At 52.2% G+C, this 24,386-nt stretch overlaps 12 protein-coding genes across 12 annotated transcripts; 6 read left to right on the forward strand and 6 right to left on the reverse strand.

The window, feature by feature from the left end:
- Window positions 1-1,334: 1,334 nt before the first annotated feature.
- fhdA (putative transcription factor Tos4) lies at window positions 1,335-3,148 on the forward strand. Its single transcript, XM_025689815.1, has 2 exons — window positions 1,335-2,982; window positions 3,030-3,148. Exons 1-2 carry the CDS (start codon window positions 1,474-1,476, stop codon window positions 3,054-3,056), a joined length of 1,536 nt encoding a protein of 511 aa, XP_025540748.1. The 5' UTR covers window positions 1,335-1,473; the 3' UTR covers window positions 3,057-3,148.
- BO79DRAFT_9278 (uncharacterized protein) lies at window positions 3,149-3,655 on the forward strand. Its single transcript, XM_025689816.1, has one exon. The coding sequence runs from the start codon at window positions 3,240-3,242 to the stop codon at window positions 3,558-3,560; it is 321 nt and encodes a 106-aa protein (XP_025540749.1). The 5' UTR covers window positions 3,149-3,239; the 3' UTR covers window positions 3,561-3,655.
- A 319-nt stretch (window positions 3,656-3,974) lies between these two features.
- On the forward strand, window positions 3,975-4,653 carry BO79DRAFT_286873 (uncharacterized protein). Its single transcript, XM_025688517.1, has one exon. The coding sequence runs from the start codon at window positions 4,178-4,180 to the stop codon at window positions 4,484-4,486; it is 309 nt and encodes a 102-aa protein (XP_025540750.1). The 5' UTR covers window positions 3,975-4,177; the 3' UTR covers window positions 4,487-4,653.
- A 397-nt stretch (window positions 4,654-5,050) lies between these two features.
- Window positions 5,051-8,999, forward strand: BO79DRAFT_254010 (regulator of nonsense transcripts 2; the record flags this gene model as incomplete). Its single annotated transcript, XM_025686031.1, has 9 exons — window positions 5,051-5,069; window positions 5,151-5,195; window positions 5,325-7,420; window positions 7,476-7,767; window positions 7,814-7,971; window positions 8,018-8,293; window positions 8,343-8,648; window positions 8,696-8,840; window positions 8,893-8,999. 9 exons carry the CDS (start codon window positions 5,051-5,053, stop codon window positions 8,997-8,999), a joined length of 3,444 nt encoding a protein of 1,147 aa, XP_025540751.1.
- Window positions 9,000-10,031: 1,032 nt separating this feature from the next.
- On the reverse strand, window positions 10,032-11,441 carry BO79DRAFT_9293 (coiled-coil-helix-coiled-coil-helix domain-containing protein). The gene is made up of 3 exons (XM_025689817.1): window positions 11,102-11,441; window positions 10,578-10,956; window positions 10,032-10,508 (listed from the first exon to the last, which is right to left on the reverse strand). Exons 1-3 carry the CDS (start codon window positions 11,301-11,303, stop codon window positions 10,217-10,219), a joined length of 873 nt encoding a protein of 290 aa, XP_025540752.1. The 5' UTR covers window positions 11,304-11,441; the 3' UTR covers window positions 10,032-10,216.
- Window positions 11,442-11,809: 368 nt separating this feature from the next.
- Window positions 11,810-12,640, forward strand: BO79DRAFT_171424 (ankyrin repeat domain-containing protein; the record flags this gene model as incomplete). The annotated part of the gene is made up of 2 exons (XM_025679577.1): window positions 11,810-11,840; window positions 11,901-12,640. 2 exons carry the CDS (start codon window positions 11,810-11,812, stop codon window positions 12,638-12,640), a joined length of 771 nt encoding a protein of 256 aa, XP_025540753.1.
- Window positions 12,641-12,994: 354 nt separating this feature from the next.
- Window positions 12,995-14,261, forward strand: BO79DRAFT_193173 (thiamine diphosphokinase; the record flags this gene model as incomplete). The annotated part of the gene is made up of 3 exons (XM_025680958.1): window positions 12,995-13,200; window positions 13,262-13,341; window positions 13,551-14,261. The coding sequence occupies exons 1-3, from the start codon at window positions 13,062-13,064 to the stop codon at window positions 14,259-14,261; spliced, it is 930 nt and encodes a 309-aa protein (XP_025540754.1). The 5' UTR covers window positions 12,995-13,061.
- A 34-nt stretch (window positions 14,262-14,295) lies between these two features.
- On the reverse strand, window positions 14,296-16,001 carry BO79DRAFT_286878 (uncharacterized protein). Its single transcript, XM_025688518.1, has 3 exons — window positions 15,689-16,001; window positions 15,352-15,591; window positions 14,296-15,275 (listed from the first exon to the last, which is right to left on the reverse strand). The coding sequence occupies exons 1-3, from the start codon at window positions 15,766-15,768 to the stop codon at window positions 14,564-14,566; spliced, it is 1,032 nt and encodes a 343-aa protein (XP_025540755.1). The 5' UTR covers window positions 15,769-16,001; the 3' UTR covers window positions 14,296-14,563.
- Window positions 16,002-16,273: 272 nt separating this feature from the next.
- Window positions 16,274-18,322, reverse strand: BO79DRAFT_244797 (putative mitochondrial carrier protein). Its single transcript, XM_025685416.1, has 3 exons — window positions 17,902-18,322; window positions 17,508-17,805; window positions 16,274-17,451 (listed from the first exon to the last, which is right to left on the reverse strand). The coding sequence occupies exons 1-3, from the start codon at window positions 18,121-18,123 to the stop codon at window positions 16,703-16,705; spliced, it is 1,269 nt and encodes a 422-aa protein (XP_025540756.1). The 5' UTR covers window positions 18,124-18,322; the 3' UTR covers window positions 16,274-16,702.
- A 317-nt stretch (window positions 18,323-18,639) lies between these two features.
- Window positions 18,640-20,466, reverse strand: BO79DRAFT_171436 (uncharacterized protein). The gene is made up of 4 exons (XM_025679578.1): window positions 20,104-20,466; window positions 20,028-20,045; window positions 19,634-19,857; window positions 18,640-19,580 (listed from the first exon to the last, which is right to left on the reverse strand). The coding sequence occupies exons 1-4, from the start codon at window positions 20,169-20,171 to the stop codon at window positions 19,030-19,032; spliced, it is 861 nt and encodes a 286-aa protein (XP_025540757.1). The 5' UTR covers window positions 20,172-20,466; the 3' UTR covers window positions 18,640-19,029.
- A 243-nt stretch (window positions 20,467-20,709) lies between these two features.
- BO79DRAFT_9338 (uncharacterized protein) lies at window positions 20,710-21,670 on the reverse strand. Its single transcript, XM_025689818.1, has one exon. It carries the CDS (start codon window positions 21,485-21,487, stop codon window positions 20,996-20,998), a length of 492 nt encoding a protein of 163 aa, XP_025540758.1. The 5' UTR covers window positions 21,488-21,670; the 3' UTR covers window positions 20,710-20,995.
- A 183-nt stretch (window positions 21,671-21,853) lies between these two features.
- aspB (septin AspB) lies at window positions 21,854-23,548 on the reverse strand (the record flags this gene model as incomplete). Its single annotated transcript, XM_025686032.1, has 3 exons — window positions 21,854-22,489; window positions 22,548-23,014; window positions 23,077-23,548. 3 exons carry the CDS (start codon window positions 23,546-23,548, stop codon window positions 21,854-21,856), a joined length of 1,575 nt encoding a protein of 524 aa, XP_025540759.1.
- Between the last annotated feature and the right edge of the window lie 838 nt (window positions 23,549-24,386).

Here is a 24,386-nt window from a genome sequence, read left to right on the forward strand (position 1 = left end):
GAGTTCTTCAGGGTTCTGTCACCGGTGATGTGTGGCATGTCAGAAGTGGGCTGGGGTTTGGCATTTCAGGTCCGTCATATCAATAATTTATTCATGTTGGTTCTTTGAAGTTCTATAGTGGGTTAAGCTGTTTTGATCGCCACTTAAGTAGTCATTGTCCTCATTTCCTGACTAATATATTGTATCATTAATGTTGCATTGTAAAGTGAGATTTAAGTAACAGAGACCAACTGTTATGGTGGATTGGGGGCGCAATTGCGACTGTTTGTTCCGGGAAGGGTACTACTACTACTACTATTGCTACTAAGTATATATTTACCGCAATGAGGGGTGATGATGCCATGGAACCGGCGATTGAACTACACGTTGTGACTTATATCACACCATAAAGAGGGTTCATCTTTCCGGGTGTATTTTCCGGGACCCGTACCTGGCTCGATGATGAGACCATTTACCAAGTTCGAGCCTGCGTAGGTAGTATTCTGGTGGATGCCATCAGGGGCAGTTGAAGTCATCCACCCCGTTGAGGACTGTTCACGTCGCACGCACTAGTCCAGATGGGGATAGCGAGTCACGATCTGTACGAAATCCCTGCAACGGGCACATGGCTTTACTATTTTGGGTAAGGCCTCGACTGGTCATTGGCCGAGGCTGGGTGTCCAACACCACGTGATCAGGCGCGCCATCACGGGGCCCGAACCAGAAAACGCGGAGCACATGACTCCTAGACGCGGAGACGCGCCTCGTTCCTGCCTGGGGTGTCGAGGGTTGTGTATACCGAGATTATAGACTAGCCACCTCTCCTCCCTCCGTTAGACACGCAGGGGAGTGCTGGAACTCAGGGAGCCGCCAGGGTTGATTTACCTTTTTTTCCCACACCTGTACGCAATCGAAGTCTGGCATATTTTGGCAAACTTCCCTTCCACCCAAGTCAGCAGTGCATTGCATAGTTTCGGACGGTCCAAGTTGCGAGGCTGCGCGAGCTTAGTGGTGGAGCTCTCGACCCTCGTCGGCGCCTATCGAACGCGTCTCGGGTTGTAAGCGTGCATTTCCGCGCTGGACGAGACGCTCCGTTCCGGCAGGCATTCCACCACACACCATCCTTTCACCCTTTTCTTCAATGTTTCTCGTTTTTTGCCTGTTCGTACCCAGTTTCGTACTTCCCCAACCTCCTGGCCCTCGTCTTGGGGGGTGAAGCCTCAAAGTTCCTTCCCTTTGTCATCCTTGACACGCTTCATCTTGTCTTTCTCTCTCTCTCTCTTTCCTTCGGGACCCCGAGTCTCGTGAATTGACTCCCACCCCCCATAGAATTAGACATTCCTCTCCCAACCTTTTCTTCCTCGACGCGACGAAAGCCTCAATTGATCTTTTTTAATCCTCGTCCACCCCTCCTGCCGTTGTTCGAGTGGTATACGAGCGTGTCCGGGTCGTGGTACACGACCAGACGGCCTTAAACTTCAACTTAATAACATCATGGAGTCTTCGCCTCCAAGGAGCAGTTTGGCTGCTCCGGTGGCAGGTGTGAAGCGTCCCGCGGCCCTGTTGCCTGCCTTTGAGCCATTGAGCTCCTCTCCCTCACTTCCTCGTCCACAGAAGCGTGTAGCACGCGACAATCATGGCATTGTCTCGACTTACCCTACGCCGGTGCCGACCTCGTCGACCCATATCTTGTCCTCCTCCCCCCCGAGAATGGCCCTGCCGCGAACGGCCTCACGGCGTACGTTTACTTCGTCCAGCTCCGAACGAACCCCTCTGTCTGCTGTCCCTACCATAACACTTCCCGAGAGCGGGGAGCCTGTCCTGATGGGAAGGTCCAGTGCCTCGTGCCATCACCAGCTCGCGGCCAACCGTATGATATCGAGGGTGCATGTCAAGGCTACTTACAAGCCCGCAGCTAATCCCTTTGACCCTGATAGAGTGGAGATCATGTGCATGGGATGGAATGGAATTAAGTTGCATTGTCAGGGAAAAACATATGACTTGGCCAAGGGAAAGACGTTTACTTCGGATATCAAGGATGCTGACATCATGATCGATGTTCATGACGCCCGCGTGCTGGTCCAATGGCCTCAAAGTGACCGAAAGGATTATGCTTCGACGGATTCCGAGCAGACATGGGAGGAGACTACACCCAAACGTAAAGCACAGTCCCGTCGGAGTATTCACGAAAGCCCCAATGTGGAACGTCAGCGCTTGGCGTCTCCCGTCTCGCCGTCCCCTGCGGTCAAGTCTCTGGTGCCCCCATCGTCACCCATATATACCCCGACACGCTCGCGGAATTCCGTGGTCGTATACGAAGACGAGGCTTCACCTAGCCGTCGCAACAGCACTGCTGATGCAGATCTGAAGTCGTCGTCAATCGCTAGTGACATTCTGCAGAGCTCGCAGTCGAGCGAGTTGAGTGAGCTGAGCAAGCAAGATGACTTCTCGGACCATGATGAAGAAAATGACCCCATTGTTCATTCCTTTGGACCCTTTGGCGACAATCTACTCCCTCGGATGGCCTCATTCACTGCGGATGAGTCACCACTCCGTCCTGCACGACCCCGCAACCAGGTTGTCCAGCCTACCAAGTCCCCGGGACAACCCTCCAAGGCCGTTGAGTCGACGGAGAGCACAGTAACCAAGCTGGAACCGTTGAGCGAGAGCTTTGAACGGGTCCAGAACCATGCCGCCAACCAATTGGCGTTCTCTCGGCTCTCCTCCACGCCATTTTCGACAATCTTGAACAACCTCCCACCGTCCTTGTGGAGACGGGACGGCCATCACAAAGAGGGCCCCACGAAAGAAGAGATACGTGCCATCCTGGACACGACCAAGTGCATTGGAAAGGTAGCACGGGAGGGAAAGGATGCCGCAGGAAAGCCTCTGGAAGCCGAGTACTATTACATTCCTGACTTTGACGAGGACGATATGCGACGCGAGGCGGTTGTGCATGATCTCAGGAAGCCGGGCCTCCGCAACTGCCGCAAGCAGCACAAGGTACGTTTATCCCCACTTAAACAGTAACATATAGCTGACCTTCGCAGCAATACTTCTGGCGCAAACCCAAATAAACAATAAAAAGTCATTCGATCCCTGCTAATATCTTGACACGACCTTCTTGGATTCTGAGTACATATTTGCAACGTTCCCCTTTTCTTTCTTTCTTTCTTTCTTTCTTCCTATCTTTCTTCAAGGACTCGCATAGCGTGGCGTGGGCATACCCTGTCGATTTTTTTGTTGCTGTATGAAGGTGTATGATGATGTGGATTTCTTTCCTTTGTTGCGTTCTGTTAACGGTCCCCCAAGCCAGATGTATTGTTTTGTCCACGTGCGATGTCTACTGTGTTTCCTTTTGTGGCAGCATTGACCATTACGAGTCAGGGTCTCTGTCCATGCCTCATGGTGTAGACCTTGCTATTTCTGTGGGCGCTCAAGACCTACCCGTGTCTTGTGTGACGTCCGTCAACGAATCCGCGTCTGAAAATTTCCTTCAATATTGTCTCCCAGTGCGCTGTTGGCAAGATGCCCATCAGCCCTGGACCCTCAACCAACCCAACCCAACCCAACCCTCATGACCTGTATGTTATCACAGTTTCTTAGGGAAACAAAAGCGTTTTAGTTATGTTCAGATGCAAGCCTCTTACATCGTTCACAATTAAATTCGAAGCCAGGAACATGGGACGATCATTGGTTTCCACCGCAGCTGGCATCACGTGCCTGCGCCATAGATGATGTCCCAATGACTTCAGGTCCAAGCACAACACCACCATCAACTATCTGGCCGCGTCGTGCAGTAGCACTATCCAGGCTTCGTTCCTGTCCAATCCTAGCCGGAACTGGATTATTCTTGGCCATGGTTTAGACGTCAGCCCACATCGTATCGCCACGATCCCATCCGAGATTCACGGGATGCTATCTGCTGGAAGGAGGCAGGCAGGCATATTAAGCCAGTAGACCCGTATCCATCCCCAACTACTCCATCCATCCTCCTTTGCCCCTTGCTTTCCCGAAACATATGGTCCTCAAGGTACCTTGACCTCGACTACATCGCTAGGTAGCATACCATACCAGTCTACAACCTACCTATATCTTTCTACTTACCTACCTACCTACAACACACCCTCAGTCTGATCCAATTCAATCCAATCCAATACACCCTCCCTCAAAACCAAACCATCCATCAACATCCAACATGTCCCCAAACCCACGAATCATCCCTACCATCGAACCAACCACCCTCCCCCGCACTCGTCAACATCAAGCAGACGACGCAGGCGCAGACGCACCGCTGCACACGCAAAGCAGTCCCGAAAGAGAGCAAGAAGATCCCAGCAGTCGCATCCTAGGCAGGAGTATCAAGCCGCCCGTGGTACGGCATTATAGTTGGAGTGAGGAGGATCGGAAGCATGCGTTGCAGGCGCGGTTGTTGGAGACGGAGGGGAGGGAGATGGGGTTTTCGGAGGTGAGGGGTCATGATGGTGGTGAGATGGGGGATGAGTAGGATGTTTCTGTGTGAAGTAGGGAGATGGAATTTGATGGTAATTTATGGTTGAAGGTAGGAATGGATGGGAATTTGAATGAGAATGTGGTGGTTTGTGGTTAATGTCTGATGTGAATGTGAGGTTTATGGGGTTATTCCGTCAGAGTGAATTCTGTTAGGGAGATGGGATCAGTAATACAAATTTGATGGCGGTGCCAACAAAAAGAAGTAATTATTTCTTGAAACAAAAGTATTTGACTCTATCGCAGAGAGTAAGTAGTACTATTGGGGTAATGACGAACTCCGCCTTCGGCCCACTTAGTTCTTCTTCACTTTCCCAGCTGCGCTTCACTTCAACTTCCGTCAGCCACTTCCAAGGCTTGCCTCCCCCTCTCTCCACCTCCCCTTGACGCCCGAGACACCTTGCGCGTCACTTGCCTCCTGCCCGCTTCACCAATGTGGCGTTCAAGTCACTCATGCGCTTTCCTTTCCCACTCTTTGAAAGGTTCCCCGGACAGTTGAGATCAACCCACGCGCTGATTGCTGCTGCTGCTGCACCACCACCACCGCACACCGCGGCAAGCAATGGATCGTCAGAGGAAGCGTATGTTCAATCCCACTCCACACCACATGTCACCAAACTTCCCCCAACTTGGGTTCGCTAACTTATTCCTTCCGTCTACAGGGGATCTCCGCCTCCAAAATGAGAAAGTATGGGCCGGCGAGAGTGGTAAAGAAACCCCCCCCCCCCCCCCATCAATTCAACCCACTACGCCGATACATGAACTTGATCCGGCATCGGAACCACATGGAGTTATTGTAACTGTCTAACTAACTAACTGATCGCTTGATGCAACAGATGTCTTCCCGGTCAGCAAATCCCTCGATTCAGCCTTGAAAAAGAATACCGCTTTCATCAAGCGCCTCCGCACCGGAATCAACGCCGCTGCCCAACAAACCTTCCTAACCGATATCCGCACCCTCTCGCTGCACAAATACCTGTCGGAAATTATCTCCGCCTGCTATGAAGGTCTCTGCAAGCTCAAATCGCCCGGCGAAATTGCTACAGGTGTCGAAATTACTAGTGCCTTGCACCAGCGCTTCGGACCTGCCGAATTCACCCGCCAGATCGGATGGCTGCTAGGGCGGGGCCTGAGTACCCCGGATAGAGGACAGCTGAAGGCGCTCAGCCAGGAGTTGCGCGAGCGCGAGGAAAAGGAACGGTTGTCTCGCCATCGGGTGTTGTTGAGGGTTGTTACGGAGTTGTGGCTGGTGGGGGTGTTGAAGACACTGGATGATATTGAGAAGCCGGATGATGTGGGCGCGAAGGGCAAGGATGGAGTTGTTGGTATTGGCGGAAAGGCGACGGATGGGCCGGTGAGAAGGGCGCCGCCGTCTGCTGGTAAGGATGGTGAGAGGGAGCCCGAGCCGTTTCCTTTGGAGGTGTTGAAGGACCTACTTGGACATGATCGCGACCATTCAAATTTACCACTGGCTGTGTTGTTCGTCAAGAGCTTTAGTTGGGATGTGCTGGGCGTGAAGGTGGTCGAGGAGGGTAGGAAGACTGTCGAAGCTGATGGCGCTACAACTACTGTTAATGGCGATGTGGAGGCGGATGCAACAGCCCCGGAGGGTGATGACCCGCCGCTCACTTCGGAGAAGACTCAGCTTCGGTTCAAGCATATCCTTAATCGGTACCTGGAGGATGTCAAGGCACATGTTGTTCGCGATCAGAGAGCGTTGGCCGCCCAGAGCCGTCGCAATGCCGAAGCATACGTGAAGAGTGGCGAAATATTCGAAGACCGCCAGGCCAACTTTGAGAAGCAGACGAAGTCGCTGGAGAAACTGGTTACCAACACTCAGGTCCTGTGTGAGGTTCTGGGCGTGGAAATGCCAGCTTTGGCCGAGAAGGAGGCCGCTGATGCTGGAGCGGGCGGTGGTATCGGCCTGGTGAAAGCTAGCGAGTACTTGCGTGGCCAAGGAGAGGGCGCGGGTATCTGGGAAGACGAAGAGGAACGGCGCTTCTACGAGAATCTGGTCGATCTTAAGGGTAAAGTGCCGGCGGTACTGTTGGAGGATGGCAAGAAGAAGAAGGCGGAGGATGAGGCCGGAAAGAAGAAAGAAGAAGACGGTACAGATACGGAGAAGACTGAAGCTGGCCAAGCGCAGTCAGCCGAGGAGAAGGCTGCTGCAGATGCCGATGACCAGTCTACTGCTATCGCAAGCAAGACTGTCGGCGCCCAGGTGGACGCGCTTCTGGCTAAGCTGCCCGATCTGCAGACCAAGGACCAGGTTGACCAGATGGCGCTAGACTTTTGCTTCCTCAACTCAAAGGCGTCTCGGAATAGGCTCATCAAGGCAGTTTCCGATGTCCCCAAGGGCCGCATCGATCTTCTTCCCTTGTACTCTCGTCTTGTTGCAACCCTAGGACAGTACATGCCTGATATTCCTCAGGGAATCACCAACTATCTGGACGAGGAGTTCCGAAGCCTCCAGCGCCGGAAGTCAAAGGAGTTCCTGGGCCAGGTTCGGATGAGCAATGTCCGTTATTTGGCCGAACTGACCAAGTTTGGTGTAGTTCCGGAGCATATCATCTTCCACTGCTTCAAGGTTTCGCTGGATGACTTTTCGCGCATGAACATTGAGATCATCGGGCATCTCCTGGAGAACTGTGGACGCTATCTGCTTCGGAACCCTGACACGTCCCCGAGAATGGCTTCTTTCCTGGAGACTCTAGGAAGGAAGAAGACTGTTCAGCACCTGGGTCAGCAGGAACGGATGATCATCGAGAATGCAGTCTACTACGTTGATCCGCCACCGCGACCTGCCATTCAGCAGAAGGAGCGCACCCCTATGGAGTCTTACATCCGCAGACTGGTCTACCTGGATATGAACAAGCGCAACTACACTAAGATCCTCAAGTCGATCCGCAAGCTTCATTGGGAGGAGCAAGATGTAAGTACAGCATGGAGCGAAGCGGTGTACGAAGATCATACTAAATGCGTGATAGGTGGTCGATATTTTGGAGCGCGTCTTCAGCAAACCGGTGAAGGTCAAATATGGCAACATCCACCTTCTCGCGATCCTCGTCAGTGCCCTTTATAGGTATCACCAGGATTTCGTCATCGGCGTTGTGGACAACATCCTCGAGCAGATCACGCTGGGTCTGGAGCAGAACGATTTCAAGTTCAACCAGAAGCGAATCGCTGAAGTCAAGTACCTCGGAGAGCTCTACAACTACAAGATGATTGACTCACCGGTGATCTTTGACACCTTGTATCGCATTATTACCTTTGGCCATGGTGAGTGAGTCGACACCGTCCGCGAAACGTCATTAACAGCTCTCAGAGGGCGGTACGCCCATGCCTGGAAGGATCAACCCGCTTGACCTGCCTGATGACTTCTTCCGTGTCCGTCTGGTCTGCACTCTTCTTGACACCTGCGGCCACTGCTTCGATCGTGGCTCTGCCAAAAAGAAGCTTGACTTCTTCTTGACCTTCTTCCAGGTATTTTTGCCACTGTCCGCAAGAAATTCAAGGCTAACCAAAACAGTACTACATGCATACGAAGGATCCCCTGCCAATGGACGTTGATTTTCTAGTCCAGGATACCTTCTCCATGACTCGTCCTCAGTGGAAGCTAGCAGCTGATTTGGCTGAGGCTACGCAGATTTTCAGTGAAGCTGTGGCGCAGAATTTCAAGACGCAGGATGCAGAAAGACCTGCTGAGCCTGATGAGGACGATGCGGACAGCAGCTCTTCGGACGAGGGTCTGGAAGAAGATGCAATGCTCGAGGAAGAGGACCAGGAGTCGAGCGACGAGGCTGAGGTTCGTTGACCGACGTTAAGATTATGATTATCTACTAACGTATCAACAGGTGTCCGGTCCGAACGGCGAACAAAATGGCGACAGTGAGTCCGAAGACGAAGAGATCTTCGTAACTCGACAGGAAGAGGAACGCGACCCAGAGGCGGAAGCCGAATTTGACCGTGAATTCGAGAAAATGATGGCGGAGAGCATGGAATCCCGGAAATTCGAACGTAAGGGTGTGTTTGACATACCTTTGCCGATGAAGCGGTCTGGACGTGAGGCAGCGCTTGAGACGCCCCCGCCAGAGGCACCCAAGCCCACGAATAACACCATGGCGTTCTCATTGATGACGAAGAAGGGGAACAAGCAGCAGGTAGGCTCTCCATCGATTTCTTGCAAGTCTCATGACTAACCATGCAGACCCGCACGATTGACCTGCCCTCCGACTCCAGCTTCGCCGTGGCAATGCGAAGCCAGCAGCAAGCCGACCGCGAGGAACAGCAACGGATCAAGAACCTGGTCCTCAACTATGAAATGACCAATGAAGCAGAGACCAACACCGATGGTACGTCCTTTGCAGTATTCCGGGTGTATTCTATACACTGACAGTGTTGCAGCCGCAGAGAAGCGTTCCCCCCATCGCGACACCAGAATGGACAAATCAAGCGCGGCCAGGGCGGCTTTCCGATCCCGGAAACTCCAACTGAGCGATGTGAACTGGTAGATGATGCCTTTGATGGAAGCTAACAGTCATGGTATACATTCATGAACTAGAGAAAAGACCAGCAGTGCGCTGTTCGGACTAGTCTTTGACTAATACGCTTTTCGCGTCAGTCGTCCCATTAGTCAGTGGGTTGATTGTTTGACAACTTGTCACAAACGCACACTTGTTTACCTTGTGTGCATGGTTTCATCCTAATTATGTGCAGACAAGACGTTGTCTGACAATCAACCAACCACTCGGTTATTGATACATCGGCGGTGTGATGTGGAAGTGAATGGGTATGTCGCATGCATTCCCAAGCATAGCAAACAGGTCATCTGTTCAACACAGTGATCATTCCTAACTTTGTGTGTGGTTCTCCCCGACACAGAACAACTGTTATAGGGAGATAGAAGAGTCTCCCTGGGCACGGCATGATTATATTCCGTCCTAATCCCAGCTTCTTCTACTAATCTCCTCCAACTGGCTACCCCCAGCTGGCTAGTGCAGAAGGGAGATAGATGGACGTGATGTGAGGAGACGTGATCTATTCAATCCATTACCTGCCATGGAAATGCCACATACATCCATTACACAATCACTCACTCTCATGAGCCAGCCACTTAAATTAGAAATCAAATCAGAATGTAAATCAGTTGCTACTTACTACCCTACTTAAATCAAGAATAAATCGGATGGAACTGAAATCATCTATGTCTATTCAATCTACTCCGCTCTCCCTCTCCCCTCTCTTTTGGACCGAGATGCTAAACATGAAAAAGAAAAAGTACAAGTACAGGTGCAGTGCAGGGGCAGTCAGTTACTTAGATACAGTGTGACTCAAGAAAAAAAGGTGAAAGGAAAATAGGATATAGAGATGGTGGGAGATGCTGGTAGATCAATCAATCAATCAATGAGTTGAGTCAGAGTCAGACTGGAGATGGGAGCAGAGATAGGGAGAAGAGGAGGTAAAGAAGAGCAGAAGAATATCACCGAACAGAGTAACGGAGAAATAAAATGAACGAAGGAAATGGGAAGAGAAGAGACCGAGTGGACGAGCGGGTATAAATATGAGCTGAAAAAAAGAAATCATGCATGCATATAGTAATACACTGGCTTGCCCGATCTTATACATCTCCCAACATTCTTCTTCTATTTATTCAAATCACATATGCTTCCTGTTCTTCGATATTCCAATGCTGCATCTTCCAAACTCTGCCATATGGTATATTCATTGCTTATTTCTCCGTCTGGGGAACAGCATCGTGAGCCGCCTTGGGCACCAAGGTCTCCGCCTCAGCCAGCTCACCCTTCTCGGCGAGTTCCTGTTTCGTCTGGGCGTTGATCTCCTGTGCATGGGCGCGCTTCTCCTCGGGGTGGGAGGCAGCTTCGATCTGAGCGGCGGTCACGGGCTGCTCGTCACCGGCCTCGGGAGCGGGAACGGCAGCAGCAGCAGCAGCAGCCTCCTCGTCATCTTCGAGCTCAGCGCCGTACACGTCGGGGTGTAGTCTGAAGCAGTCTTGCATGCCCCTGTTAAGTAGTGGTTCCCCGCATTAGTAATGCATTCCATGGTTATGGTTCGGAGACGAGTTTACGTACTTGAACTTCTCAATGCAGTCAATACCCTTAGGCTCCTCAGAGGAGTACACGAAGCAGCTGAAAGCAGCCTTGAACTCCTCACCGCAGGGTCCGTGAGCCATACCGCCCAGACAAGGGCAGTCCCAGTTAATCTCGCCGGTCTCGGGGTTGAAGGCGCCTTCCTGGCCGGCCTCGGCCTCAAGCTCCTCGGGGGACATCATCGAAGCAGATTCGGGGGAGGGTTGTTGCGCATCATCTTGAGGGGCTTCGGGGGCAGCAGGAGTGGGAGCGGGAGCAGACTTCTTCTGCTTCTGTTCGCGGATCTTGGGCTTGATGGAGTCGATGGTGAGAGAAGATTCGGCTTCGGCGGAATCGGAGTTAGATTGCGAGAGAAGAGAGACTGCATCATTAGCTAGCTGAACTGGTCTGATGGGAGGATGGGGGTGGTGTGATGAATTTCTTTCTCTCTTCCGAGGCATGACGGCGAACCGCCATGCATGCGGTAGGAAAAAACCCAGCGGCAACGGGCAACGGCAACAACGTACAGGACGGGGTTTGAGCGAAGTAGGGGCTCGTGTTGTAGTAGTAGACAGCGCCAATGGCCAGACCCAAGCGGGCAGCGGTGCTCTTCCAACTCCTCGGCTTGGAGTCGGCGGGTGTGTTGGTGCTTATCAATCGTCTGGCAGCCGGGCCACGGACTGCGACGGCCGGTGCGCGGAGGATAGCTCGAGGTGCGGAGCGAAACATGGCGGGTGAGAGTGGGGGAAGTTGGGATTGACAATTAAGGGAGGTGATGGTAAAGAGGAGAGGAAGAGGAGGGGGGTATCACCGCGAGGCGAGCGGCATGAATTGGGCGGGAAACCAACGGATGGGAGTGGATGGAGGTGGACGGGGGATGAGAGATGGAGATGGAGATGCAAACCAATTCCACCACCTCGATTTGACGCTGGATGCCTCAGGCAGGGATGTTCTTGCCTGTTTGGGCTGTTCTGCTGGTCCGCCCCGGATTGACCAATCAGAGGGGGGCGCGATACGCTGTTGGTGCTGCCAGTGCTGAATTGCATGGATGGGATGCTTCTCCTCATTTTAGTGTCATCTGGTTATACCGAGTAGTTGAGCTGAAATCATGTAGATAAGAGAGATGCCCCCAGAGGGTATGTATTCAGTCTGTTGAAGTTCATTGTCTACTCCGGTCTGCAGTCCGATCTACAATCCTGACTTTATAGAGGTTACACAGTACACAAGACATGAAGATGTATACTGGACAGAAGATGATGGCACCTAGTAAGGATTCTACCTCAAAGAATAATTCCTCATCGATACTAAACAACTAATGCTTCACAGTCAGTATCCCCAGTCAAGTCCCACTGGAGATCCTGCTCCTCCTCTTCGGCCTCTGCAGACCAGTCGAGCAATACATGCTCCTCTTCTCCGCCCCCGAGCTCATCCATCGACTATCCTCCAAGCAGCTCATGACGCGGGAAGCCAACGGGGACACTCTTCTGCACATCCTGGCCAAAGACCAAGGTCCATCGCGACAACTCGCGCGAGCTCTCTTCAGCAAGAAAGACCTAGACGTCAACGTGCAGAATAACAACTGGAAGATCCCCTTAGTATGTGCCGCACAATACGGGAACCACTGGCTCGTCAAGCTGCTGCTCGAGCGGGGTGATTTCAACAGCTACATGCTGGACTACTTCTACTTCACGCCGCTGGTGTGGGCAGCCAAGAAGCAGGACGAGGGGTTAGTGAAGATCTTGCTGGCGAACAGGAATGTTCGGCCAAATGAAGTGGATATTTTCCGGCGAACAGCATTGTCATATGCGGCGGAGTATCGGAATGAGGCGATTGTGCGGTTGCTGCTCGCGGATGAGGATGTTGATGCGGAGTGGAGTGATGAGACGGCGCGATCACCACTGTCTTATGCGGCAGAGGCTGGGAGTAAGAGGATTGTGGAGTTGCTGTTGGATCGCGAGGAGGTGAATGCCCATTCGGTGGATTCGTTTATGAAGACGCCATTTGTGTGGGCGGCGGAGTATGGACATTTGGAGATCATGATGAGGCTGGAGGAGTGTGAGTATTGATGCAATATTTCTGTTCAATTTGATTTTCACATATAGCACTAGTACTTGTAAGTAGTTGACGATGCTATGACTGAATGATATGCAAGCACACCACCAATAACCTCCCTGAAAGTATTTAGTCATCCATGATAGAAGATCACTGAGGGGTAGTAGGGATCGCGTGCACATTTAGTATCTAATCTACTAATCAAGAAACTATATCAGCATCAGAACCCCAAGGACACTCTTATAAACGGAGAAAGTTGTTATCACCGAACTCTACCAAATTTTCGCGGGACCCAAAACACACCCCCTCCCTCTCACCCCACCATATCTTATCTTCCACTTCCTAGTAACATAACTACCGACTACTAACAATAATAAATCCATTCATCTGCATATATCTACTACTGAATCTCCTCATATACCCACCCAACTATCCATGGCACCTACAAGGTTAATGACCTGGGACCCAACCCAATTCTTCCGAACGGAAGAAGGCCTTCCCTCGAGTCCCTACGCCCTGCTCATCCTCAACCATCCAATCAACGAGAGAGCATATGATGTTTTACAAAAGCATGGTATATACCACACTCTATACACAGATGCTATACCGGAAGATAAATACTGAAAAGAAGATAGCACTAACAACCGTCTGCGCCGACGGCGGCGCCAACCACTTCTACGAGATGATGAAAGCGCGGGGGAGAGAGGATGTAGATGTATGTATACCCTCTTCAACATGCACATGCCCTGGGCTATAACTACTACCCCTGTATCTGTATATGCATATGGCTATGCATTTATATGGAGTTTCATTTGCACATATGTCTACGTAAAATCTTGTATTATACAATGCTACCCTACCCTCCTCACATCACCACCACCACCACCACCAATTCCCAAGAAACAATACTAATATATGAAACAGCACCCCACCACCATAATCGGCGACCTCGACTCCATCCACCCAACAATAAAGTCCCACTACGAGTCGCACGGGGTAAACGTGATCTACCACCACGACGACTACAGTACCGATTTCACCAAAGCATTGCGATATATTCGCGCCAACACTGCCGAAATCTTATCATCCTCATCATCATCCACCACCCACCAACAATACAAAGAAAGTGATAGCTTGTCAATACTAATCCTCGGCGGTCTCGGCGGCCGCGTCGATCAGGCATTCTCACAGATACATCATTTGTATTCTAACTCTACCATTCCTTCTTCCTCTTCTTCTACCGAAGGGGATAGGAAGGAAGGGAAGAATGGGAATGAGGGCGCATTATATCTCGTCTCGGAGGAAAGTATCACGTTTATCTTACATCCGGGGAAGAATGTGATTCGTACTCCTGGGGTGAAGAGGGCTGATTTATCTGTCTCTACTACCTCCGGTGAAGAAGAAGAGTATCTACTGGAAGAAAACGTCGGCATTATCCCACTCTCTGGACCGGAGAGGATCACGACGAAAGGATTCCAGTGGGATGTGGAATCCTGGGAAACGGAAATCGGGGGCCAGATTAGTACGAGTAATCATATTCGGGCGGAGGAGGTGGAGGTTAGTGCTGGGGGAGCGGTGTTGTTTACGGTGGAGTTGGCGGGGAGGTTTAAACGTTCATCATCATCATCTTCTTAGATTATTTTATGTGGTTGGATAGGTTGGATTGGTGGCTGGTATAGATGTTGGTATTCATTCATCCTAACATTTAGACTTAAACATATCAAGCAATACTACAGCGCCCATCGCCCTCAAAGTATAGCAGTAACAGCAGTCCAGTCCGCTGATACGCCCCTGACCCGAAACAACCAAGGATAACATAGATAGAAGAAACCAAAACGAAGCCAAAAGGCAAGAATACTCAGTCAACACCCCAATCACACCTCTAACCCTCATCATCTGTACTCTGTCCACTTACCACTGCCGCTGCCAACTATACATCACTTTCTCAGAATCGCCTCATACAAAGTCCCAATCACTCCAATAGCACTCCCCGCCAACGCCCCATTCAATCCCCAAGGAACAGACCCCTCCAACCGATCAATCGTCAACCCCTGATAAGCACCCCAGAAGGTGAACTGCTCCGTGTAGACTAAATACGTGATAACCGCCTTGGCGATATAGAAGCTCAACGGATCGAAGCTCGCATGCACACCAGCGCGACCGCGACGAACCTGCGACCCAGCCTGCGCGGCCTGCAAGCTCAGATTGAAAAAGTACGCGACAGTAAAGGGCAGCGCCGCACTAATCAACGCCCACAGCGAGACAACAGCCCAGAAATGCCCCTCGACCAGAATGAAAATGTCCGGAATGGCGATCTTTAAGTCCGAGAGATGCGTCCACGGGGGCATAGGAACAGTGCCCACGTAATTCCAGGGCACAACAGCCCGCAACACGTTAAGGGCTTCGACCGATAATATCAACGTGCCAAAGGCCTTGACGCTGCTAAGGTTGGAGCGGAGCGACTCGGTACGCTCGTGCACACCCGTTTCCGACCACAGTTCGCTAACGGACTTGCCCCACGCGGCTGTCTGGCGATCAATCACGTCGGTAACCACGGCCGGCGAGGGCGGTAGCTCCGACACCAGCGATGACATCGTTGGCGGCTGCACGCCCACCACCTGCCCGGGAGTTTGGGGTTCAGATTCCTCTCTGTGGGGAAGTTAGCGAAATTGAGGCCAAAAAAAAGTCGCGACAGTGAGAAGTTATCGTGCGCGGGGTATCATACGTAGGCTCGCGCTCCACCTTGGCCTTCACCTGCCTGCGGCGCACAGATCGAGGAGCTTCATCCGGCGTTGGAGAGGCTTCAACCTTGGGGGCTCTCTTGGTGGGGGAGTGCACGCGCGGGGATTGCGACAGTCGCCGGTAGTAATCGGCCAGACGCGCGTCGGTTTTGAAGATGGACTCATTGGCTTGGAGATGGCTGTCCAGAGCGGCAGCGAGGTCTGGTTTGGTGAGGTCCTCATAGCTATTGCTTTGTTAGAAGAGAGGGAGAGAGGGTGTGTGTGTGTGCGCGCGCGCCCACAGCGCAGCGCCAGTCATTATGGACATGGGGAGCTGCTTACTCCTGGAGGTCAGTGAGCTCAGCCCATTCTGCAAGTTGGGGCTTGCGCAGTTTCTGCAAATAAGGCAATCCGGTAGGCATGACGATTCGCGCGGGTACGGGATCCACGTTAGACCATGCGACCAGTGGCACAAGTGCAAGGGATAAAGATAGGTGGGTGGGTAGATAGTATAAGGGTATATAGATAGGGAAAGATAGGGAGGAAGGAAGAAGGAAGTAAGTAGTAGTAGTGGTGGGAAAGGTAAACAAGGTAAGGTAGTAAACAAGAGACAGGCGAACAGGAGAGGAGTAGTAGTAGTACCAGCGAGTAGAAACCAGAGCCAGACTAAGAAGAGGGAGTGAATCAGTCGCAGTTCAGCGAGCATCTCGTGAGGTCACAGCGGCGGAGGAGCCAATCCAGTCCGGTTGCTGCTCTGACCGCATCCGGCTTTTTGTTTACTTTTTCTCATTCGCGCCCCTCGGCAACTGGCGGGTTTCTCTTTGTCGATCGCTTTGTTATTGTTGTTGCTGCCAGTAATTAACTCTGGTTCTACTCAAACTCTCTTCTCTCTCTCTCTCTTGAAGAATAATATACAATGCTTCATTACCAGCCCTTGTCTAATGTCTATCAATGTAAAAGTATCCGTACATGAGATGATGTCCTTCCTCCTATAAACAAAATGCGCGCCCTGAACCACAACCACCCGATCATGCAATCATGGAAGCTCTCAACATGCGGGGAAAACGACGGGAGGGGAATGGGAATCCAATAATTAGAAGAAAAAGAAGCCGAAAAGAAAGAAAAGAAGAAAGAACAAAGTAAAAATCATACCACTCCCGTCCGGTCACCCTTCCAACATAGCCGTCTATAATGCTCATGCTCATGCTCATGCTCATGCTCATGCTCCGGTTGTGGTGCGCTCTTTTCTTTTTATCTACAGCGGACACCCCACCGTGTGTCCCAGACACCCGCTGATAGTAACCTCACTATCGGCTCGCAGATGCCAAATCTTCAATGCAAGTTAGAAGCTTACCCTCACAAAGGGCTCAGGTCTTCCACCCCCTGGTAAGCTTCCAGTTTCTTCAAAAGGTACTGGTACATGACCAGCATTGTTCCACTTTGAATGCTGGTCCACACTCCGCGGGGTCCGACTCCGCGGAACCACCCCGCAATGCCCTCGGTCTGGTAGATCATCTTCAAGCCAGTGAAGAAAGACGAGGTATCCAGACGGGGAGCCCCGGGCGGCGCGACCGACGTCGATGCTCCAGACGTCGAGATGGGTCGCGAGTGGGTGCGCAGGGTGGACGTCGTGTGCGATGACGTATGCTGGCGCGGGCTCTCCTTCGTCGACGCAGGTTCACCCGCCGACTTGGTCGAGCTCAAGCTTTCCGGGTTCTGCTGCGTCTGGATCCGCGTCTTGACCACGTCCATCGGGCAAGTCATCACACCTGCCATTCCACCAGCCGTAACCGCAGTCATAATTTCCAAAGGCAGTCCAATGTCTCGCGAGCCCACCCATTCCTTCGCCAACCGTTGTTCTTGCTCGTAAAATGCGAACTGCAGGGCCGAGAAGGGAAGGTCACGATAGATGGTCGCCCGGTATCCGTAGAAGAGGGCAGAGAAACCCTCCTGGCGAACAATCGTGCGTAGAGCATCCGTGGTCGAGCGGTAGTTGTATCCCGAGTTGAAATGCGGGTTGTTGTAGCGTCCTTGCAGCTGCAGCCGCGTCTTCAAAACCTCGGAGGGAACGTATACGATGGAGGCAGCCAAGTCGGCGAAGAAACCTAGCGGCGATCGAGTTAGTATCGCCCACCCATGGCGAAGCAGCAAACACCCTTACCTCCAGACAGGTACGCAATATTGGGGTTGATCCCAGAGTCGATCATCTTCCGCTTGGTGAACTCGTAGACACCAAAGAAGATGACCGTTCCAGGGAAAGACCCAAACAGCGCCGGCGTCACACCACCGTACAGACCACGGAAGAATCCCTCTTGTCGATAAATGGTCGCATACGACGAGGTCATAGAGGTATATTTCGGAGGGAAGTGGGGATCGCCTTGCTGTCGAGTCTTAACCGTATCTAACGAATGCATGAGCATGTCACCGCAGGTACCACCGGTACCTCCAGCCAGCATGGCCTATCCAAGCAACAATGGTCAGAATACAGCTGAGGTTATATGCAATCAAGACAAAGCTTGTCAAACAGTCGCACTCCACGAGACCAACAAACATACATGTAGATAGGGAGGCCGAGGCTCCTCCTCATCCGCAAGGGACGTAGCCTTCTGAGCATTATGGTCGCTGGATGCGCTTATCGGACCGGCGGAATGAAAGACATGGTCGCTGCTAGCGGGAGCAACATTGGGGAACTGAGAGGCCGACGCAGGAGAAGGGGGATCGGTAGACGGTGTCTCTGTCGTCGTGAACAGGCCCAAGAAGCGCGACGTCAAGCTCATTGCAAGGATACCGCAACCCACCGGATCGTGGTGCGGACCAGACCACGGGGGTTGGGATGCGGCGAGCGACTGTGGTTTAACGGAAGGACGCCACCCCGGACAAGAATGGGATGACAGTCGAGAGGAACTGGGCGTAGAGCAAGGCGGGAGAAGAGGTGGATTCCGGGGGAATTTATGTTGCCAACACTGGTCGGGAGAGGGGAGTTGGGAGCATCGCACCTCTCGATGATAAAAAAAGATCTTTCGGGCATCATCGCCAGCGTCCGGGAGGCCCCAAAATTTCGGTCGGTTTCCTGTTTTCTCCGCCGTCCGAGTTAGAATCGCAGCCTCAGGCATCTGTCTCTTAAAGCTTCCGCCGGGCAATCCGCCTATCGCTGCGTTGCTTACGCGCTGACTGAGCCGTGGCCACTGCATCACAATTCCGCGCTCGATCGGAAGTCTAATCGGACCCGCCGGACGCCGACGCTCGCCATAGGCTACTTCCCATCCTACTAATCCCTCATAATCCGGTGGGAAGGCAGAGTACGACAGCCACTAACATTATACTGTCGCATTGGAATATATAACAATGAGACGTATTCAAGGACAGAAAAAACTTGCTGAGACATTTCACGTAACCTTCCTCCGCGTTCTTCCCCCGAGCAATTAAAAGTACCATCCCGGATGCTACTCCCAAATCTCACTTCGTCTCGCCTCCACTATTCACAACCTTCATTGTTCATCAAAGGGCCGTGCTCCTCGGCCAGGGCGACATCGCTGGCCATGGAGATTCATTACTGGCACATCAGTCTCAATGATCGGTGTCCAGAACAAACGGCTCCCAAAAATCCTATGCACGTAGAATCACGGGGCAGTTCACCAATTCCGTTGTAATCCTGAACGTCCTAAACCAATCCTGATGGCCCTCTATTGGGGCTTCTTCGCAGCACCGGAGCTCATACGGTTGAGATCGGTAGCCTCGTAGGCCTGGCCCACGGCAGCCTTGAAAGACTCCCAACCCTGGCGAACCGCAGGGGGGGTGCTCTGGTGAGAAACCGAAGCATCGACTCTCGCGATGAAGTGGCGGACCGCCTGCTGCACAAAGGAGCTCTGGGAGTATCTGGCGCGGAAAAAGGCCAGGTAGAAGAAGAACAGCACAAAGCTACCCTTGGAGAAGGTGAGGATGCCGACGGCCAAACGGAAGAGAAGAGACATCTCCAGCTGTGCGACCAGGTGCATGCTGGCGTCATAGTACTGCTTGACGAACCGTCCAATGGTATCGGCCAAGGGAGAAGGTCTGGCGGCGGGCTTAGGACCGCTAGGAGAAGCGGGAGAGGCCGGGGCACCAGGGGCGGGACCCTGAATGGTGGGAATCAGGTGGGCACGAGTGTAAGTCGCAACATGGAAGATGGAGTAGACGCTGAAAGGAAGCAGAGCCAACGGGATCTGGCGCGAGTAGAGCCAGACCAAAGCCATACCTAGTTACGCTTATCAGTATCATTGTCTTCGCTATTTGATCGCCATCACTTACCGAGGTACTGGACATTTTCATCACCAGCCAGCTTCAGCGCAATGTTGGGAACACTGCCCTGGAGACGGCCACGGGCAATGTGTCCCTTGTACACCACAATTCCGTATGTCGCGGCAGCGGAAACAAACGCAAGGCGGTAAGCTACCTGCGCCGACGAGGAGTAGTAGTTGAACGTAATGTAGGACAAGACATAGCGGAAAACCGAGAGGAGAAGCGTCACATGCCTATGATGCGTTAGCGAATATGCTCGGTCCGACCGTTCAAAGCGAGAGCTGCTGAGGGATGATGCGGTGGGCAAGTCCTGCTGGACAGGCCCAAGACCGCGGTTTTATTGTATGATGCAACGTCGCCAAAAAGAACAGACAGTGCGAAATAGGGCGGAGCTATAACCTACCCAGCGAACCAAGCAAATCTAAGTAGAGGAGACCTCGTCAGTACCAGCCGTCAGTTCCGGGACATGCGACACATACTGCAGTGTTTGAGCCAAAGCCTTGAGTCTCTCAGGCAGAGGCAGATTAGCGGGCGGAGCAGGGGCCATTGCGATCGCTTGTCTCGGGAAGTCGGATGAAGAAGCAGGAATGTAGGGAGGGTCGTTGGTTAGTAGTAAGAAAGGGCCGAGATACCGGGGAGTGGAACGACGGTGCGGCAATGGAGCAGCCAACAGCAATAGTAGATGAGGAGGGAAAAGGGAAAAGGAGGAGAAGGAACGAAGAAAGAATATCGGGGAAACTAATTGAGCGGTGGAAGCAGATGGATATCCACTTGGGAAGGGAGGCTGGGCGGGGACGGCGGTGGGTTTTGGCCTTGAAGGGAACGAACGGCGGCGGTTCTGGTGCAAGTTGGAGAGAGTAAGTTGCCAGCTGAGGGAAGAAGCTACTACTTTTAGTCCTACTCAGCCTAGTAGTCTCGCTCGGTCAACTGGTTCGTTCGAGCATCAGCCGCACTCCCGTGACGTCGCCCGCCCGCAATGATGCAACACAACCGTCGGTGGAAAAAAGCTTATCGATGTCATGATCCAGGCGAGCTCTTCCCCAGGTCGTGTGCAATTCTATTCTGGGTAATTGTTGGTTAGTAGGTATCCGGATTGTTGATTGATTCTACTGATTTGATCTTCCGGTCACTGAGGGCTTTTATGCTTAGCAAAATCGGTTCCTCAAGAAGCATCCAGCAGTATCCAAAACATGAGCAACTACAGACGATACTCTAATATCCTATTTTTGAATACGAGCAGATATGGGGATTCATCGTGAGCGACAAAGCTGCCCCCCCACACATTTCTAGGTGTTGAGCTGGACACTGCTCGATTGTCTTGAAATTGAAATTACTATATCACAGTAGGCATATATCCACCCTACACGCTTCTTACTGAATACGCCTTTCGTCGAATGAGCTCTGCTGCTGTCGCACCCAGATGGCCATGGAACAATACATCACAACCGATCGAAGCACCTCCAGCTTCGTCTTGCTTTCTTCGCTCATACACCTCCCGCTTCCATTATCGTATCGTTCGCTCTTCAATAACACTTCAGATTGACAACTAGCGCACAGAAACAGCAGAGGAACAAGGAAAAACGTCCAGAAAATAAAAAGATGGTCAGGGGTGGGTGATCTCACTAAAATGGTGTAAAGGAGGCAAAAAAATAAAAAAGTGTACCGAAGACGAATAAAAAGTAGGAGTACCAGGCCACAACGGGGAATAGGAAATCGGACGGGAACAAGGTATAGCGTAGGCAAAAGTACATAACAAGAAGCGAATGGTGGACATGAAGCAGTGAATTCCGAACCCAAAGCGGTCTTCCAGGCCGTCACCCCGTGCGTCGTCTTGCGATTCCACGACCAGAAGCACGGGAGCATCCAGACATTATCACCAAGCTGGATTCAGCTCCGGTGTTCCGGCCACAATCGTGGTTGGTTTCGGCTGAAGAAGAGAAAAAAGAAACAAAGGCTGTCTTTTCTTCTGCGATCCACCCGGTCGATAATAGAGTCATTACTGGAAGCAGATACGAGAAAAGTAGAGGTTTGAGGGAGTGTGGGGGTGAGAACAAATAAACACAAGAGAAAAGAGGCGGCGGGTTAGAAAGAGCGTGCGGTCAATCGGGAGTCGTGGAGAAATCAACATAAAACCACCTGAGTGCCTCCGACGACCATCCGTAACCTCGGTGGTCCTTGATGTAAGTCCCTTGGCAAAGGCATCGGGGTACCAGTCATGCGTGCGTGCGTCTAACGAAGCGAGAATCCCTTTCGCTTCGGCTCCTTTTCGATTGGCCTCCCGCTTTCGAGGCGCGCCTTCTTCTCGTCCAGCTCCAGACGTTGCCGTTCCAGTTGGTCCTTCATCTCGCGATGTCGGGCGTATAGTTCGTCTTCGCTCTGTTTCAGCTTGCTCTCCTTCTCTGCGACCTTCTGTTGGAAGACCATCTTCATCTCTGCCTCCATCTTGGCGAGCTTCTGCTCGTGGAGGGCACGCTCCTCCTCTTGCTTGACAGCGGGGTTGACCTCCTTGAAGACGCTTGGGTCCTGGGCCACGCCCATCTGGGTAAGCTTGTCGGAGCGGTAGTTCTCGTACAGAGAGTTGTTGGTGTGTTCCTTGAGCTCCTCCATGTGGGTGCGGATCAGCATCTGGCGCAGCTTGACAAAGTCGCAGTGTTCCTCGTTGTCGACTTCGATGATACCCCAAGGGTAGCTTCTACCGCGCACTTTCCGGCCATCAGGGGTCGTAACCTCGGAGTTGGCACCGACGACAGCGAACGGGACCTTGGACATGATCTCCTGGTTCTCGGCAATAGTCTCCTCGTCGTCAAGCTCATAGCGGGGGCCTTCAAAGATCTGAATGGAGTGGTGCTGGATATCGGCCAAGATCTGAGAGTGATTATATCAGCATACTATACAAATAAAATGGAATCAGGGGTCAACCTACCCTCTTCTTGAAGTCCACAATCTCCTCGTCCGTCAAGGTGTCAGCCTTGGCGATCACAGGGATCAGGTTGACCTTGGTGTGCAACCTGCGCATGACTTCGATGTCGAGGGGCTTCAAGGAGTGGCCAGTGGGCTGGATGAAGTAGACGCAAGCGTGGATGCGGTTGTCGACAATGTTGGTTCTGTTGACCTTGTTCTCGGCCTCCAGGTAGGCATCGTATCTCTGTTCGATGTTCTCCACAATCGGGCGCCACGAGTCGTCGTTGTTAACAAAATCACCGAATCCGGGGGTGTCCACCACGGTCAGGCGGAGACGGACACCGTTCTCTTCAATATCGGAGCTGATAGATTGGATAGAAACGGTCTTGGGGATGATGTCGTGGCTGGGGCCGGTGCGTTCCTTAGGAGGATAGAGCGAGGCGTTGAAGAGTGTGTTCACGAGAGTCGACTTTCCGAGGCCGGACTCACCTAGTGGTGTATTAGATTGAACAAACTGCAGCTCTGCGTGGTCCCGCCGGTTGGGCACTTACCAACAACCATCACGTTGAAGTTGAATCCCTTGCGGACACTCTTACGGTGCCATTGGTTGGGCAGGTTGGCAAAACCAACGTAGCCGGTCAGCTTCCGGCGAACGACATTCTTCATATCCGTAGCAGCTTGAGCAACAGCCTTGGGGTCCTTGGAGCTCACGGTCTGAGCGTTTCCCGCGCCCATTGGGTTACTGCGCTCAACGAAGGGCGAACTGGGCTTGCTGCTGGGGGGAGAGGACGAAACGGGCGTGCCATTGGCAACCGGTGCAGGGGGTGGTGTAGCTACATTGTGCGAAGCAGAGTCAGCAACTGGTTCATCATCCTGTCGTTCACTTTCGGAAGACAAGCGATCGAGGGCAGGCGAAAACGAATGGCGCTTCGGTCTCTGCGAGCCCTTCTGGAGGAAGCTTGGAGGAGCTTCCGAATCTCCTTGAGAGCGACCATCCGCACTCCGGTTCCTGGAACGTGCCATGGTGGTATCACAACGCGCTAGGATGCCGGGTTTCGGACACGATAGGGAGGAATTGGTGGCAGGTAGAAAAGGGGGGGGTGGTTTCTTTCAAATCGCAGGTTGACGAGGAAAGGAAGGGTACAGGGCGACAAGCTTACCCATTGTGGAAGTGAAGGGTGTGCAGGTAATATGGGAAGCGAGCGTAGAGGAAGCAGGTGGTAGCGAGCGTCGATGAGGAAGTTCCCCTGAACAGGTAGTACCTTCTTCGTTAGCGACAAAGTCCTTGCAGGAAGCAGTCAAGGGGAAGGTCTGGAAGCCGCAATAATCGAAGCAGCAACGTGGAGGATAATCGTATTCCACGTATGGTCCGTGGGGATGCAGAAAAGAAGGTAGGGAGGAGGAGGGGAGGGGGGCCAGAAAATAGAGGAGCCAGCCTGCGTACCTGGATACTATTATTCACCGGTAAAAGGGTGAGGTTCAGTTCAATAACGAGCCAAGGGGATGGGATTATAGCTGGAACCCAAGGAGGATCTCAAAAACACAGCTAAAAAAGCAGGGTGTGGAGGAGATGATGCGAAACGAAACAGGAAAAAAAACAAAAGTCGGGGAGAAGAAATGAAAAGGACGATGAAAGAGAGAAGTGAATACGTACTGAGGGAACAGGGGAAAGAGGGAGAGCGATTGGGACCTGCGGAGTGATGGGGGTGTGGTTTAGTCGTTGGAGCCAGACTGTTTGGTGGCCCTGTCCGAGAAAGAAAGGGGGGGCTCTGGTTTCTCTTCTCTCTACTTTGCTCCAAAACTAAACTAACCAACCTAACTTACTGACTGACTGTATGGGAAGGCTGGCTAACTAGTTAGT

Source organism: Aspergillus costaricaensis (genome assembly GCF_003184835.1).
Source record: "Aspergillus costaricaensis CBS 115574 unplaced genomic scaffold BO79scaffold_12, whole genome shotgun sequence".
Classification (NCBI taxonomy): Eukaryota; Fungi; Ascomycota; class Eurotiomycetes; order Eurotiales; family Aspergillaceae; genus Aspergillus; species Aspergillus costaricensis.